At 40.1% G+C, this 16,664-nt stretch overlaps 1 protein-coding gene across 1 annotated transcript in view; it reads left to right on the top strand.

Annotated features, from left to right (window-relative positions):
- The first annotated feature begins 283 nt into the window (after window positions 1–283).
- The window catches only part of LAPTM4B (lysosomal protein transmembrane 4 beta), a 61,310-nt gene continuing 44,929 nt past the window's right edge, over window positions 284–16,664 (top strand). The window contains exon 1 of the mRNA XM_063079497.1: window positions 284–619. Within this exon, the coding sequence (XP_062935567.1) occupies window positions 521–619 (99 nt within the window). The 5' untranslated portion in view covers window positions 284–520. The remainder of the gene's footprint in view (window positions 620–16,664) is intronic.

Here is a 16,664-nt window from a genome sequence, read left to right as displayed (position 1 = left end):
GGATCACCTGCGAGATATAAGGAGAAGGGGAGAAAAAGACACCAACTAGATTGGAAAAGGAATCTCGAGCCCTTGGTAGAGTTACGCCAATGTCCAGACGAAAGAGGGAAGGCCGGAAACTCCACGGACGGCCGACTCCTGGACCTGCCTAGGGTGCAACGATGATGCATTTATCTACACCGGGCGAGCAGCTGGCTGGAGCCCGAGGTGACGTCAGGGGCCCGGGCGGGTCACGTGGGCCGCGGTCCGCCCCGCCCCTCCCTCCCCCCGTCCTTCTCCTTCTCCCGCCCGCACCGCCGCAGCTGCCACCGCCGTCTTCGAAGCGCAGAGTCCCGGCGCGGCAGCCGCTCGGAGCTCTCGGGGCAGCGCAGAGCGAGGCGAGCAGGCAGGCGGACGAGCGAGCCGGGAGCCGGAGCGGCCGGGGAACCGGCAGCAGCTGCGCGGCGGGCCCCGAGCGACGCGGCCGACGCTCCAGCAAACTTGGGCGCGCGCTCGCGCCACTGCGCCCGCGGCCGGAGCGATGAAGATGGTCGCGCCCTGGACGCGGTTCTACTCCAACAGCTGCTGCCTGTGCTGCCATGTCCGCACCGGCACCATCCTGCTCGGCGTCTGGTACCTGGTGAGCTTGGCGGCGCGACAGGGGCGCACCTGCCGGGGCCGAGCGCGGGCGCCGGGGAGGCGGCACCGGGGTCCCGAGCCCCCCGGTCGCACCCCCGCGTTGCTTTTCACGCGCCCAGGTTGGCTCCTTGTTCGGGTTGGGTGACGCTCGCGCTCATCCGCCTAAAGTTTTATTATTAGAAACTTAATGCTCCGGGCGAGGCTGTCTGCTGTTTCCCCGGCTCGGCCAACCTCGCGGGGGGCGGGGGGGTCCGGTCGGGGCCCGGAGTTGGGGGCCCTGCGGGGCTGGGTCATGGGTGGGTGGGGGGCGGGGAGAGAGCGAGCATGACCACCCACAGCCCCGGGATGGTGCAGGGAGCCCGGCCCCAGCCGCCGAGCTCCGCGATGTCGGGGAAGCGCACTCGGTGGCCCGGGAAGTCTGATCTTCTCTGTCGAGCACGTGTTTCCTTTGCTTTCTTCTGGAAACCCGCCAGGGCCTGCGTTTTAGCGGGTGCACACCGCCGTCGTAGAGGTGACGGGGCATATTTTGCGGATTTGGCATGCCACTTCTCCCGGCCCGCGTCTCCCGTCGGGTGTGCGGCACGTTCCCTCCCTCGCACGTCCCAGCCTACGGTTGAAATGGTTGAGGGGTCTGGTCACCCTCCAGGGCATGGTTCCCCGCGCATGTTTGCTGTAAAGCCCTTACTCTAGGAAGAGATGTGCGTGTGGTTTTCTGCGTTTCACTCTTCCCGGGGAGACCATTTTCCACCCACTTCTTTCCTGCCCATTGATAGCTGATCCCCGGTACCTTAGCAGACACAGCAGGCAAATCTGACTTTTTAAAATGTTTAAGATTAATTTTTGGTGGCTGGCCGGTACGGGGATCCGAACCCTTTGACCTTGGTGTTATTACACCGTTCTCTAACCAACTGAGTCAACCGGCCAGCCATCTGACTTGTTTTAGTTTGGAACTTTTAAGGTCTTATTTGTATGGAGAGCAATGATTTAAGGGGTAGTGAGGACACCCGATGGAGTTGTAGGGGCCAAAAAAACACTTCATTCCTAAAGGTTCATTAATTAAAAATCAGTGACAAATTTAGATCATGAGAAGGAAAAGGCATGACAAATTTTATTATTTAACGTGCTGGGAGAGGACAAAGCACGGGGAATCACAAGAGATTAATGACCCAAATTCCAATGGGAGTAACAAAGCTTATATACCAGTGTTCGTAAGAGAGAGAGAGAAATTGGGGAGAGGTAGAAGCCCCAGAACGATGGCCTGAGACCAGGTTTCTCTGAAATTCTGGGGGGAGGTGTTGTTACAGGTGAAAGAAGGAAGTCAGAAGTAGAGGAGACTTATAGTATGCAAATAAATACTTCAGGTAGTCTCTCAGCTGCCCACAAATAGGAGGGTCGCCTCAGAGGAAGCCTGGTTGTTTGCATTTACAGATGTAGATTTCTTTTCACAAAGAAACAGTCTTCTAGCTAATCTTGTTTTTCCAGTCTCTCTGAATTAGCCATCTTGAAATACGTCAAAGAAATATATTTGGGGGCTGAAAGATTTTGCTTTCCCAGAGTCTTGCCCTGTACCTACCCTTGGTTGGTTGGTGGCACCCCTAGACTGCACCAATACGGAGTCGGAATCCATTGCATTTGGGTTTTGTGACATGGTGATGGAGAGTTAGACCCGAGCCACTCTGCGGTCTTTGTGGTGAATGAATACCACTGCATTAGGAAGACATGCCTTAAAAATAGTAGTCAGATGGCATATAGAACTTTTCATTGAGAATACATTGGTACATTCTTTTCTCCTTAATCATGAGCCAGTTTTTTGTTGGCTCATAATTTTTTGATATAATATGGACATTATGTGAAACTGTGAACTCCTTATGCCATTCTAAGCCAAACATCCACCCATCCCCCTACACCTCCCTAGGCATATGGTGTTCACTATGCTATTTATAGTTTCAAGTTTCCTTTAGTCATTGCCTATCCTGGCCACACAATAGAAATTTTTAAAGCTTTTAGCTTTCAAACAGATCTTTGTTATGTGTGGATTCTTATTGTGCAGTGTGAAAACAACATCAGCATATTGGCTCAACCCTGACTTTGCTAAAAAGCCAGGAAATTCTTTACAGGAATTTAAAATTACAGCATCAAGATAGTAGACGCGTCCTCAAAATAGTGCTTTTACCAATGATCCAGACAGACTATTTTATACTAATGTCTTGTCCTCCTTGAAAATGTTCAAATCTGCAGGCTTGCAAGTACATCAGTGAATGTAATTTGTAAAATCTAGGGCACTGCATTAGGCAAATGTACTATGTGATCTACAGGAAAGATAAATCTACTTGAGCTCTGTTGTTGGCTGTAATCCAACCAGACAGTGTTAGTGCGCTAAAATGAGAGTACTCAGCATGCTTTGTCTACTGTTTGAGCACACTCTTTGTGGAAAGTAGTTATTGGTGTGCATGTCTTGGCATTTGGAAAAGGGTGGCCTTTTGTAAGATAATTAGAAAGCTTTCTAGCAGATGTGAGGAAAAATACTGCTTTAGGTAAACCCTATATGTGGGAAACCTGTTTTAAGTACTGCTAATTGTAGAGAGTATTTTACATTTCACACAACAATTTAGACGTTTTTTAGTAGTGAGTTTTCCCTATACCTTTAAATATAATTTGGTTATCCAAAATTTTGATTTGTGTGGATATTTTAAAGACAGTGTTGTGTGGCTTAGGGAGCAGGGCCACTGAAGAACAGAGCACCTTCCCTTCTTTCCTCCACCCTCCTCTCTCCACCAGCCATCTGGAAAGAACGGGATCAGTTATCAGAAAGGGGAGTTTTTTCAGAAGAAAGGGTGGGGCTGTGGGCAGATGTTCAAATAAGAGTCTACTGTAAGGACTCTTCTTAAATTAATAACTGATTGTTTTGCCAGATAGGTAAAGTGGATCTTTTTAATGCACTTTCTAATTGCTGTTTCCTACTACTCCCATTTATTAAGGTTCGGTGTGCCAAGTACTATGCTAGATGCTTTGCATAAACTTAATTTTTGCATATTCCTGGTGAGGTAGATTTTATTCCCATTTATATACATGAGAAAACTGAGGTCAAGAGAGCTTTGGTGATTTATTTACGTTCCTGTGGTTGGTTTGTGGTTTGAGTGATGTTTTAGTCCTGTCCAAAGCTCCAGAAAGTTGTCTTGTGCTTCTTCTCAGTTAATCCCTGCCACACGCACTCCCACCCCATCTATCACCATATGAAAATTTTGCCTGTTTGTATAAGTGGAATCATGCTGTATGTTACTTTTTTGTACCTGGCTTCTTTCACTTAGCATAACTTCTTTTAGATTCATTCATGTTACTGGAGTTTATAGTAGTTTGTACCTTTTTATTGCTGAGCATTATTTTATTGTTTGAATATACCATAATTTGTTATCCATTTGCTAGATGTTGGACATTTGGGTTGTTTCCAGTTTGGGCTATTATAAATAAAGCTGCTGTGGACAGTCTTGCACAATACTTTTTGGAGACATATATTTTTATTTCTCTTTGGTAAATACCTAGGATTGGAGTTGTTGGTCATTGAGTTAGATTTTTTTTCAAAAAATTTTTTTTTCAAAAGTTTAATGGGGGCCGAGCCCGTGGCGCACTTGGTAGAGTGCTGCGCTGGCAGCGCGGCGACGCTCCCGCCGCGGGTTCGGATCCTATATAGGACTGACCGGTGCACTCACTGGCTGAGTGCCGGTCACGAAGAAACGACAAAAAAAAAAAAAAAAAAAAAAAATTTAATGGGAAAATAGAATGAAAAGATACTACAAATCTTTTCATGAATTTTTTGAAGTACCTTCACATGTTTATAAGAAACTGCTAACCAGTTTTCCAAAGTGATTCTACCATTTTACACTCTCACCAATGATGAATGAAGTTCCAGTTGGTCCACCTCCTTGTCAACATTTGGGGCTGTCATTCTTTTTGATTTTAGCCATTCTGGTGAGTGTGTAGTGGTAATTCATAGTGACTTTAGTTTGCATTTCCTTGATGATGTTCTACTAATGATGTGGAACAGTTTATCTTTGCTTATTGGTCAATCGTGTGTCTCCCTTTGTGAAGTGCTATTTATTGCCCATTTTTAATTGTTTGTCTTTTTTTGATATTGGTTTGAAGGAACTCTATGTATTTTGGGTACCAGTCCTGTGTTAAATATATATTTTGTGAATATTTTCTCTCAGTATATGGCTTGCCTACTCATTTTCTTAATGGTATAGTTTGATGAATAGAAGTTTTTAATTTTGGTCAAGCTCAATTTGTGAATTGTTTTCTTTTATAGTTAGTACTTTCTGTGTTCTAAGGAATCTTTACCTACTCCAAAGCTGTAAACATATTCTCTTATGTTTTCTTCTAGAAACCTCATGGTTTTAGCTTTTGTATTTAGATCTATGATCCATCTCAAATTAGTTTTTGTGTATGATATGAGGTAGGGTTTATATTTGTATTTATTTAAAAAGGCAGTTTAATCACTTCACCTAAAAACGTTGGGTTATTATATAACCTTTAATGACTACAAACATTTTTTGGAAAGACAAGTAAGATGTTTATCCATCTTCCCAGAGAATGACACTGACTTGTTCCGGTTTTCAGAGGGGACATACTGATTGCTAAGGTGGTCTTCTGGGGTTTCCTCCCTTTCTCCAGAAAAACTTAGTGTTCTAAACCTGAATACATTACCTTCCCTTATTTGCCCATACTCTAGTCTTTGCTCTGCCTTCTGCTTATGTCCTTATGCTGCCCTGTTATTCTTGCTACTATCTCCCTCATTTAACCTCTCTTTAGCTCTCACTTGGCTATTGTAGTAGTCTCATAACTGGTCTCCCTCCTTAAATAGTTAACATAGTGGCCACAGCCACGTCTTTTTTCCCCCTCTCTCCATTCTCCTCTTATCCTCCTTTTGGATACAAATGGTTATGGTATTTGCAAGCCAATACTTAAGCTCTAAGTCCTGAGATTCATTCTCATTTTGACAAGCTTAAGTTATCTGTCCATCCCTGAACCAAACACTGGGACCAGGGAATGTGACTAGAATGTACTGATGAATTTAGGTCTGGGATTCTCTTTCCCTTGAACATATAGACTAGAGGGATATAAGCTGGGAGTGGGATGAATGTCACTCAAAAGACCAGGTTGAGAATGGAGGGGGGAGAATTTTTGGAGGACAGTAAAAAATGCCTGCTACACAGCTTAGGATAACGTCCACATTTCTCAGTATATATGCAAGCATTCTCTTTTCTTTGTAATTTCTTTCATTGTTTTACCTTATGCTACTGGTTAGTTGGAAGCCATCTGTAATTGACATCTGGGATGGGTTTGCCCTTGCACATATCATTCAGTTGTATTTTAGAATACTGAAAGCCTCTTTGTGTCAGACACTATTCATAGGGTAGTTGGTCATTCATCAGATTATAAAGGATGAAAGAGGTCAGAGTAGCTGGTCTCATTGGCTTTATGACGCGGTCTTTCAAATACTCAACTAGTTCACTTGGAAAGTCACAGCTTGCTTGTGAACCCCAAGCCTGATGGGTTCTCGTTGTATCCTGAGAAGTTCTAGTGTCATAACTATTGATTTTTGTCTTGGTACAGGATAGTAAAGCTGACATCCTGTATTTGTTGAGTGATTGATAGTTTTCAGTGGGCTTTCACATTGGTTCCTTTTTAGACCTCAAAGCGACCCCAGGTCAGGCATAATAGGTGGTGATATGCTCATTTAAGATTAATAGCTTCTTTCTAACTGTCAGATTCTATGACTTGGCCTGTAATTCCAGGGCAAAAAAATAGGCTGATTCATGGTATTTATGTAATCTTTATTGCCTGGTGTTTTCCTCATTTTCTTAGATCATGAAAGACTGAAATACTAGGCTAAAGAGCTTGGATTTCATTCTGCAGGCAGTGGGGAATCATTGAATAATTATGAACGGAGGTGATATGATGAAAGCAGTTTTTAAGGAAAATTAAAATGACAGGCTGTTTTAGATGGCTGGAAAACTACATAGGGTGTGTTATAGTCCTTTAGATACATACAGGTACCAGTTCTTAAGAGTATGAATAATATGGATGGGGATTTTTATCAGCAAATGATACAATCAAATAGATTTGGATAGTTAGGGATACTGGATATTTTAAAGTACAGGGTTTGCCCCCCAACCTAATATAGAGGATCAAGGGCGGTTGTCTAAAATATTGGCTGGTAGAGATTTCAGAGGTATTTAATATCTTTTTAAAGTTTTATTGTACTGTTATGGTAGATGTTCATCAGAACATCTTACAAACAAGCTGGCCAAGAAATAAACAGCTTTGATAGAAATCTTTATTAATATCAACCTCTGGGACCCATTTTAAATATATCTAACCTAACTAATAAAGCATAAAGTATTAAAGTGGTTAGAATGAGTTTAGTACTACAATGTGTATTATGTTTAAATGTGTAATATGTTTGTCCACTTAACTTCGAATCTTGGCCATGAAGGAATAAGCCACAGTTCTCCCTTCCCGTCCCACTCCCTTTTGGGCAGATACACTTGTATTACTACTCACAAAGGGATGTGAGTTGCAATAATGTGTGAACCCTAGCAGAGTAATTCACTGCTTTCTCCTCTACCTCCAGCTCCCATGGCCCTTGCTAGAACTTCTGGACCCTTGATGAGAGTTGTTAGAGAGCTATAAATTGGTTAACCCATTTTACTTAAAACAAAATAAAAGTTAAGCAACCATCACACTTCAGTTGCTTTTAACAAATTTTTAAGTGTATAGAGTTGCCTCTGCAGTTGCAGCTTCCAAAGGAAAAATGTTTCTCAGTCAAGGAAATATTGGGGGGGGGGGGGGTTGTCAAAAAAAAAGGGCTTGAGAAAATATAATTTCAAATTATTAGTAAAACTAAGATTGAACTTAAAAAAAAAAAATTAACCTTGAGCTGCTAAAATTCATGGCTAATGGGTTCCATGGTGCAGAGGTAGGGAAGCAGTAACCCTTGACACATAGTTACTGATATCTGTGTTGACTAACAATAGAAGGCTTGAGGGTTGCAAAAATGGAGATGTTATAGGTTGGAAAGAAAGAAGTACTTAAGGGGATCTTCTAGGCAAGGCCAGATGGGTTGCATCAGTTTGGCCCTTCATTAGTGACCCCTGTTGACTCAAAAAGAAACTGAGACCAATTACACATAGCAAGGATTTATTGAGCCAATATAGTGATTGCAACTGGGGAGACACGTAAATCAGGTAGCCCTAAAAATGTGTTCCAAAGACGGCCAGCAGAGCTTAACATTTTGTAGTCACCAGAAAGGGGAAGGATGGGGGGGGAGCGTGTGCGCATGTGCACGAGAGAGAGAGTGCGCCTCGTCTAATTTCTTCATCAGGCTTTCTATTGATAGTGCATGACATGCGGATTTGGGATTGTTACTAGATTGCCTCCTACATGCAGGGATATAGGGTGAGGGTAATAAAAAAAAGTGTTCTCAGTTATTTTATGGCTTTCTGGTGCCATTATGGCTGCTTCTGAGTAGAATGTTCGTATGGTAATGTTCTCCAGGACCCGATGGACGTGATTACTGACTTATCCCAGATCTCCCGAGGCACTGTAATTTACCTGACCTGGTCAGAGCAGATTCTTTTGGTTATCATCCTTTCCTGGACCAGAGATTTGATCTTGTCAGTGCCCTAAAAGTGAATGCCTGATTCACACCAGCTGAACTCATAGCAGACTGTCATATAAAACAAGAATGCCAATTTATTAATATTCAGTGGGGAGATACAGTTGTTGAGATGAATACTCCTATCCTTAGGCCTGTGTATTTTTCTTTAGAGAACACTAAATTATGATTGTGGAATGATTTCAATACTTCATAGCTTTTCATTAAGACAGCCTGGTGAGTCCAGCTTCACAAAAGATGGAACAGACATTCAGAATTAGGGAGATACAGCCGGGACAGTCTGTCTTCTTCCAGCTGTCCTTAAAAAGAGGGGTGTCTCTCTTGGATAGTCCTTTGTGTTAAGGTCTCAATTTTGATTACCCCACCCTTGCCCTACCCCACCCTTGCAGTCTGAGAGTCTTTTTTTTTTTTTTTTTTTTTCCTTTTTAAGGCAGTGTTGTCTTCTTTGATATGCTTTTTTCCTCTTTTGTGTTAATATTTACTGTTAACCTCTGTTTTTGTTATGGTATAGATAAAGCTGCTGTAACAAAGAGATGCAAAAATGCAGTACTTATATAAGACAAGTTTCTCTCTATGTCAACAGTGCAGGGAGGCCAACTTTGTTCCATGAGGCCATCCAGAGACCCAGGCTGGAGGGTCACCTCTGCCACCCTAAATATGTAGATTCCTTCTCTGGAATCTAAGGAGGCTGCTTGGTTTGTCCTCATCTTAGTAGTTGGAGACAGCTCACTAGCACCATGTTAGTGTTCCAGCCTGCTGAAAGGGAGAAGGGGAACCTGCAGGACAAGCAACTTTTATGGATTTATTTTTTAAGTATGTGAAATGGAGATTGCACACATTACTCTCACTTATATCCCAGTAGCCAAAAACAAGACGTGATCTAACTGCAAGACAGGCTGGGAGTTATCTTTAGCTGGGCAGTTGTGTACCTAATAAGCCTGAAGGGGACAACAGATTTGGGAGGACATATACTAGGCTGACATGTCACCTAAGGACAGCCTTATTGCTAAGCCCCTGAGGATCACCCCCCTGTTGCCCAGTGAGCACACTGTACTGACTACAGGAGGCTTTAATTCCAGTTGTTGATTCTCAGTACTTCAGCTTTCCTCTCTAAATTGGAGGTAATAATTAAATTATTTAAAAAGTATCATAAAGCATCTTAAACAAGTTATAAAAATAGTTATGATTATTGATGTTAAATAAAAGGAGGCCATTGTTTTGGATTAAGTTTCTGCACTAGGCCCCAACAGACCAGACTAAAAATCAAAAGAGTCACCCCAGCCAAAGTTCCACTTCACCAAACCCAGACTAAGTTGTCTGGCCTTCCCAGAAATCAGGAGAGAGAGGGAACAGCCAATTTCCTTAAATCTTCCGTAGGCACTATAATGAAGTTCTCTCTGCTTTAATCCTTTATATGGAAAGTGACCTTGTAAGATTGTAGTAATGGAAGGATTGTAAGATTGTAGTAATGGAAAGATTGTAGGATTGTAGTAATGACAAAAAATATAGCTCTAACCTGCACAATTTGCTAGCATAGCTTCAACCTACATAATTCTGCAAATGTTTGCTAAAACGGGGAAACATATCTAAAAGCATTTTAAGTAAAGCAGCTTCTAAGAGGTCAAGAAGATGTCAGGCAGACTTAAACACACATTCCAGGAACCAGTTGGTCCCAAGGACTGAACCAGCCCCCCCTTATCTTCAAGACACCCGGCTGGACCAGGGAAGATAAATGATTGAAAAATGTATCATCTCTTATCGGGGTGCTAGCCTGTTGAGCCTAACCATAAATCCTAAGGCGCCTCAGTTAATTAGCAGCTATTCCTGTTATAAAAAACTGTCTAAAAAACTGTATAAAAACCTTGATGTTAAAGAACTCGGGGCCGCTTATGTCCAGAAGACAAAGCGACCCAGCATGCTGAAATAAAACTCCTCTTGCTTGATTGCAGTGATCTCTTGTCTCGTGGTCTTGGTGAAGTGAGCCACCCCCGATGTGTGGGATTTGTGCTTAGTGCACGGGTCTTACAACCTGAAGTAACCTGATGTTAAATAATCAGTTATTTTTCCATTGTTCTGTCTCCCTGTCTCCACCATATAAGGAAAGTAACTTTGAAATGATCATTTCTCTTTTTGTTCTTTGTGTCTGCTTTCTTTAGCCCTTTTTCTATATGTAATGCCAGCCTCTTTTGCTCAGCTCTTTGGTACATTTATTCTATCTTATGGAACAACTGATTCTAGAATTGCAATAAAGCCATTTGAGATCTTTAACTAAATTTGTTGGAATTTTGTCCTTTTACATTGATAAAACTAAGGGAATGCATTTTTCCCAAGGTGTGCTTTATTAGTAGAGTTTTTAATTGACTTAAGAATTTTTAAAAAGATAAAAGGAAGGTAACATGAATAGCAGTTTCAGTGTGAAAACTCGTAATCCGTCTATATAAAACATAAAATGTAACTAGCTTATGGATCAGAGAACTATGACTGTGCTTATGGATAAGGACCTTTCATCTCCAAAGAAAATAATTGTAGACAGTTTAAACCTACAAGGAATATCGATGCTCATTCAGTTTTTTTTTTTTTTTTATCCTCCCTCCCTCCCTCCTTCGTTTTTCCTCTTTTACCAGATTTTATTGAGAACTTCCTGTGTGTTTGGACCTGTGCTAGGTGCTGGTGATACAGTGGTGGTTCAAAATAGACCCAGTCCTTGCCAACATGGAATCTATGGTCAATTAGAGGAAATAAATATTGATCAGTTATTAATATATATTAGTAATAATACAAATAGCTATAGGGACCCAGTTGTGATCAGTACTACAAAGGAGGATGTGTGATACTGTGACAAAGCATATAGGAGGGTTTGAAGATGAACGTGACAGTGTTGAACAGTCTGTCAGTGTCTGTCTTTAACTGAAGAAATTTACATTATGATTACTAATATTATGATTTATTTCAGTCCTTTTTTCTGTTTTTCTCCCCCTTGTTGTCATATTTCAGATTGACTGAATTTTTCTTATCCATTTTTTCCTATCTAGTATTTTAGAAATTATACTCTATTATTTTAGTGGTTCAGTCAAGAAATTTTAGCATGTATACTTATCAAAGTCCAGAGTTAATATTATCTTTGCCTTTCTTTTGAGCAATACAGATCCTTTAACTGCAGCCACTTTTCTCTTGTATTTTATTGTCTTTTTTAAAAGTTCCCCAAGACATTGATTTTTACAATGTTTATTTAGAATTACCCACATTATTCTTTTTTTTTTTTTGCAACCACTATGATGTCTATTTAAAAAATAGATATTTTTAACATCCAAAGTATGGAAAGTACATGGTCCACCACTCTCTTTTGCACTTCAGACCTGCTGTCTAGGATACTGCCCTTCTGTCTGGAATATGTATTTTAAAATTTCCTTTAGTGAGAATCTGTTGGTGGCAAATTCTGACAGCTGTTCTTTGGAAATAACTTTATTTGGCCCTCATTCTTGAAAGATTTTTCTGCTGGATATGCAATTCTAGGCTGGTGGTTATTGTATCTTAACACGTCGAAGCTATCTTTCTACTGTCCTTTGAATTCTGTGTTGCTGCTGAGAGGTAGTCAGTTGTCAGTCTAAAGACTTTTATTTATGATTTGTTAGCTCTGGGATGGGTCTTGTGCTTCTTCATTAGGAATAAGCTCCCAGTGATGCTGAAGCTGCTGGTGCGCAGACCACACTTTTGGTAGCAGTGGTTCAGTGGACACATACATTTCTATGTTAATCTTCTTTTATTAGAATCTTGCCTATGTGGTTAAAACTTTGACAATTTTTATTCCTTCAAAAGGTGTTGAACAAAGCAAAATCTTAATGTTTATCCTGAAATAAATATAATATGTAAGCAAGAATAGAATCTTAAATGTTTTTATTTGTATTAGTAACATAATTAATAATTTGCTAGATAATTGTTTCATTAATTTACTTTGAGAATACCAAAGGACAGTGATTTTCAGAGGCCGCCTACTTTTGAAGCAATCTGATACTGTTTTTTTTAAATAGAAGAAACAATATCGAATATTGACATCATCTTGAAAAATGTTCCGTTACCTAGATTCATAACTGTCAATATATATGGTATACACTTTATATATGGAAGGAGAAAGCGTTTTTCAACAATTTTGCATTATGATTACAAAATATTTCTTTGTCTAAGAGATGATTAGATAATGATATACTAGTATCATTGCATTTGATTTCTTTTGACAATTAAGACTTCAAAAGTTAGCTTATCAAGTTATTTGTTAACAGCTTTTAATTTCAATTCTAGAAAGAAGCCTAAGTTTTTTGTCTTTAATTTCAAAATTGGTTTTTGTTTTTGCATGCATTTAATGTACTGCCATTTTGTTAGAAAATTTTAACTCTGCAGCACGCTATAACTGTTCTTGGGTGTAATGAAATAATTATATCTAATTGCTTAAGTCTATTCACTTTCATTAGTAAAAACATGTTTTGAGTTTTACTTCTGTCTTTGGTAAACAGCTACAGGAAGAGAACATTCCTTATATATTTAAACTAAACAGGGAGTAAAAAATATAACTACTTCAAAAATTTAATTCAGAAATTTGGATTGCTTCTGCTGGGGTGGCAAATCATTTTGCATTCTAACCTGTCACGTTGAGAGTGGCTGTCTGGAACACTCCTTTGAAAAGAATTCTGAGCCTGCTGCCAGGGATTGGTTAACAAGGCTCATGGACTGGGTATGGTGGCTTCTTGGGAGGAACCTGTATTACTGGAAAGAGCTTGTATGGCATTTGTAATCAAACAGCTAACTCTTGTGTCTCAGCTGAAAACTATATGCGACTATGAACACTGTATGTGCGGGTTTCCTCTGAGATTTGAGAACCCTCAAATCACACTTCATATGGAGGCAAAATTGCTTTAATAATATAAAAGGGTATGTGTGATGATGGTGGTTTCTTGTTTTTGTTTATCACCCATGAAGTAGACATGTCAAAAGGATGGCACTGTGGGCTGCACCTATGAATCAGAAGGACCTGATTGAACTGGAGGGGGGGAGAACCTCTACAACTCATTTTTAAAATTTGCCTATTGAAATGGGGCTCTACTAAAAGGTACAACTTCCACTTTACTGCTTAATTTTTTTCCCTCACAGTCTGTCCTTTGATTTATAGCTTCAACAATTTAAAATATTGGCTGCCATGATCATTCAATTCAGAGGACCACCGAGAGTGGCTCATTTTCATGTTTGTGTTCCTGGGAATTTTTCTTAACAGTCAGTTCTTAGTCACTTAGTCTGATACCCTAAAATTATCTGTGCTATAGTCTTTGTCTCTCAAAATTTTCAAAAGTCTTATTACTTTCTGGTGTTAATAATGTCACCTCCCTGTGAAGTCCTTCAACTACCACTCCACTCTCCCCAGCTACTAGTATAGTAGAGTTTGTTTTCACTCTGAATGGAACATCCAATTTATTTATCTTCCCCAGTAGATAATAGGTTACCTTAAGGGGTTTACTATAGTATATACGTGATGCTTAACAGAGAGACTACCATATATTTGTTTGTTGCTGAACAGATCATTTTTTAACAATTGAGTAAATGGGTTAATGAATGTTATAGCATTTATTCTGCATTTTACTTGGCTGGTGATGTGTGTTTCTCTTCCTGGATTGCTAAGTTTGGCGGGCAGGGGCCATGTCTTAATCATCTTTGTATAACCCAGTTTCATGCAGAGTGTTGAGCACATAGTAGATCAACTACTTTAGTCAATTTCTTAGGCAAATAGGATTTTATGGTAGATCTAATTCTCACCCTCCCTCCCCAGAATGTATTTATCACAATTGTTTGAATTGAAATAGCAAGTGTCAGAATATATTTTAATATCAGAACAGGACCAAGTCGAAGGTCTTATTTAAATAAGAAAGCACATTTGAATCAGAATTTAAAAATTTTTTAACAAGACATGTCAAGTGAAAAGTTCAGACTTTATTTCATGTGATTTGCCCACTGAAGTTGAACCCAAATGAAAGGCACATCTGTCATTAATAGCTTTTAGAAAAAATCTGCAGATATTGTAATAAAAATTAGCCAAGTTTGAAAATAGCATATCAGATTATAATTTATATTTATTTTTTATTTTTAGCCATTTTTACTGTGAACATTGCACACATACAGAAAAGTGCATAAAACTACAGCTCAGTTATCTCTAAGTGAACACCCATTTATCTACTACTCAGGTCTAACTGTTTTCCTAATGGTTAACCTGGAGATTGTAACATACACCTTTGACTTTTTAAAGTTTAATAAGTTGGTACTTCTGTTCTCCTGACATTAGTGTTATAAAGTCCCTTGACCTTAGTGTTCTAACACCACTCTCTAACCAACTGAGCTAACCAGCCAGCCCTGTATGTTTCCATTTTAGAATTTCTATTTATCCTTTTCAAATCTGTGATATTCCTTTTTTGCGATTTCAAAAGTCTGCCAAAATTCTCATTCCTTTTTCTTATCTCCCATATGGTAAGCATAGTCACTTTAAAGGACACACGCCTTAACCTCAATAGTCTAGAGTACCTATGGTCTGTTTCACTTTGTTTCTGCTGGTTTTTGTTCTTGGAGTTCTATCTTCTCCTGTTTCTTGTATTCTGGACATTGTATTTGAAAGATTGAAGAAATAATTTGTGGCACAGAATGATACTATCTTTGCCCACTAAGAATTTTAATAGCTTCTTATAGGGGTCTAGCATTGGGGATCCCCTTAATTTAGTTTCAGAATTCAGATGGTGAAAGCTGGGCTCTGTTCCTATAAAGGTCTGTCTACTTCTGGTTCACCTTACTCCCGTAGTGAGGTCCCTTCAGGGTCTTACGGCAGAGCACTGGAGAATTCTATGTTCTTCCCACCCCTCTCCCTGATACTAGGGCTACTCAGCTCCTCTCTGAGGCGCCCCAAAATTTGATATTGAACTCACAGGTCCAGCTGCTTAGCCCAGACAAAAAGCAAACAACCGAAAAGTCAAATGTTGGTAAAAATGGAAGTCAGCTTTTATTGAGGAATACCAGTGACCTGAGGAGAGATGTTAGGCTCACCGATCTCTCTTATAAACCTGAAGGACAATGGCCAGGCCAAATCCATCTCAAAGGCTCTGGTTTACTGAGGGGTTTTGGAAGAGGGGGGTGAGGGAATGGAACGAGGGAAATGAAAAGCAGGAGGGAGGGGGCACACGAGCAGCGAGGGCTTCACACAAGGTCTCAGGAGCAAAGTCTCGCCAAGGCTGCTCCTGTCCTTATCTCAGGGTCTGGGTAGTACGTGCAAGTCTGCAGCTTCAGGCCACCTGGAAAACAACTTTACATTCACGTAAATAATGTCATCTTGCCCCATAACCAAGGTTTAAAATATCTGATAACCACGGGAAAAGAGGGAACTCAGAGAAATGCATGCCAAGGAAAAATCTGTGCCTTTAAAAAAATTTTTTAGAGCCCATGCAGTTTTAAGTCCCAACATGGCTTCAGTCCTGCTCACTCCAACATCCCCAGCAGGTCCTGTATCCCAGCTTTTGTCACCCTGGCCCAGCAAGGGTGTTGCTCAAGCTCTTAGCTCTCATCTCTTCTTTGATTCCATCTTATTTGGAGTCAGCACATGCCCCCAAGGGTATCCTGCCTTCTCCTTGATCTGGGCACAGTGATTCTTCACTGCCTTGTTAGCTCTCTACTGCCTTCTCACAGGCATTGTTTGTGTTTCGTCCAGGTTTTCTAGTTGTCCTCTGCTGGCAGATTGGTTTGTGTTACCTAGTTCACCATTATTGGAAGTGGCAGATCCCTTAATTATTATCATTTTACTCTGACATTTCTCCCTTGTTATACCTATTTCCGAGTTGGTCATCTTCTTACCATATTAATGTTTTCTCTGTAGAGAATCAGGTTTAATAATAATATTCTATGAGGTTTTATATTAAAAACATTTTTGAAGCATTAAATAATTTTTCCTGACTCTATAAAGCAGTTATGCTCATGTTAGACACTCCAGAAAATGAAAAAAGGTATAATGATAATTAAAGGTACAAGTCACCTGCAAACCTATGACCTGGTTTATAACCATTGTATGTTTTAGTGTTTTTAGCCAGTGATTTATACGAGGGTACTTTGTGGAAAAAGTTCATGGAAAAATAGAATTGACAGTATGAATTTTTCCATGAGCTTTTTGAAGTACCTTTGTACATTTGAGCATATTACAAATATAAATAATAAAATTGGAATTATAACTTTTTATACTGCAGTTTTCATTTAACATTACACTGTGAAGATTTTCTTGTTAACTTTTTTTTTAAATATGGTTTTTAATACTTGCATAGGATTCTGTTACTCGGCTTTAATATTATTTAGCGATTCT

The sequence above is a fragment of the Cynocephalus volans genome, chromosome 15 (assembly GCF_027409185.1).
Source record: "Cynocephalus volans isolate mCynVol1 chromosome 15, mCynVol1.pri, whole genome shotgun sequence".
In the NCBI taxonomy this organism is placed as follows: Eukaryota; Metazoa; Chordata; class Mammalia; order Dermoptera; family Cynocephalidae; genus Cynocephalus; species Cynocephalus volans.
The sequence above is the reverse complement of the archived record's forward strand: the minus strand, read 5'-3'. Positions and strand labels throughout refer to the sequence as shown.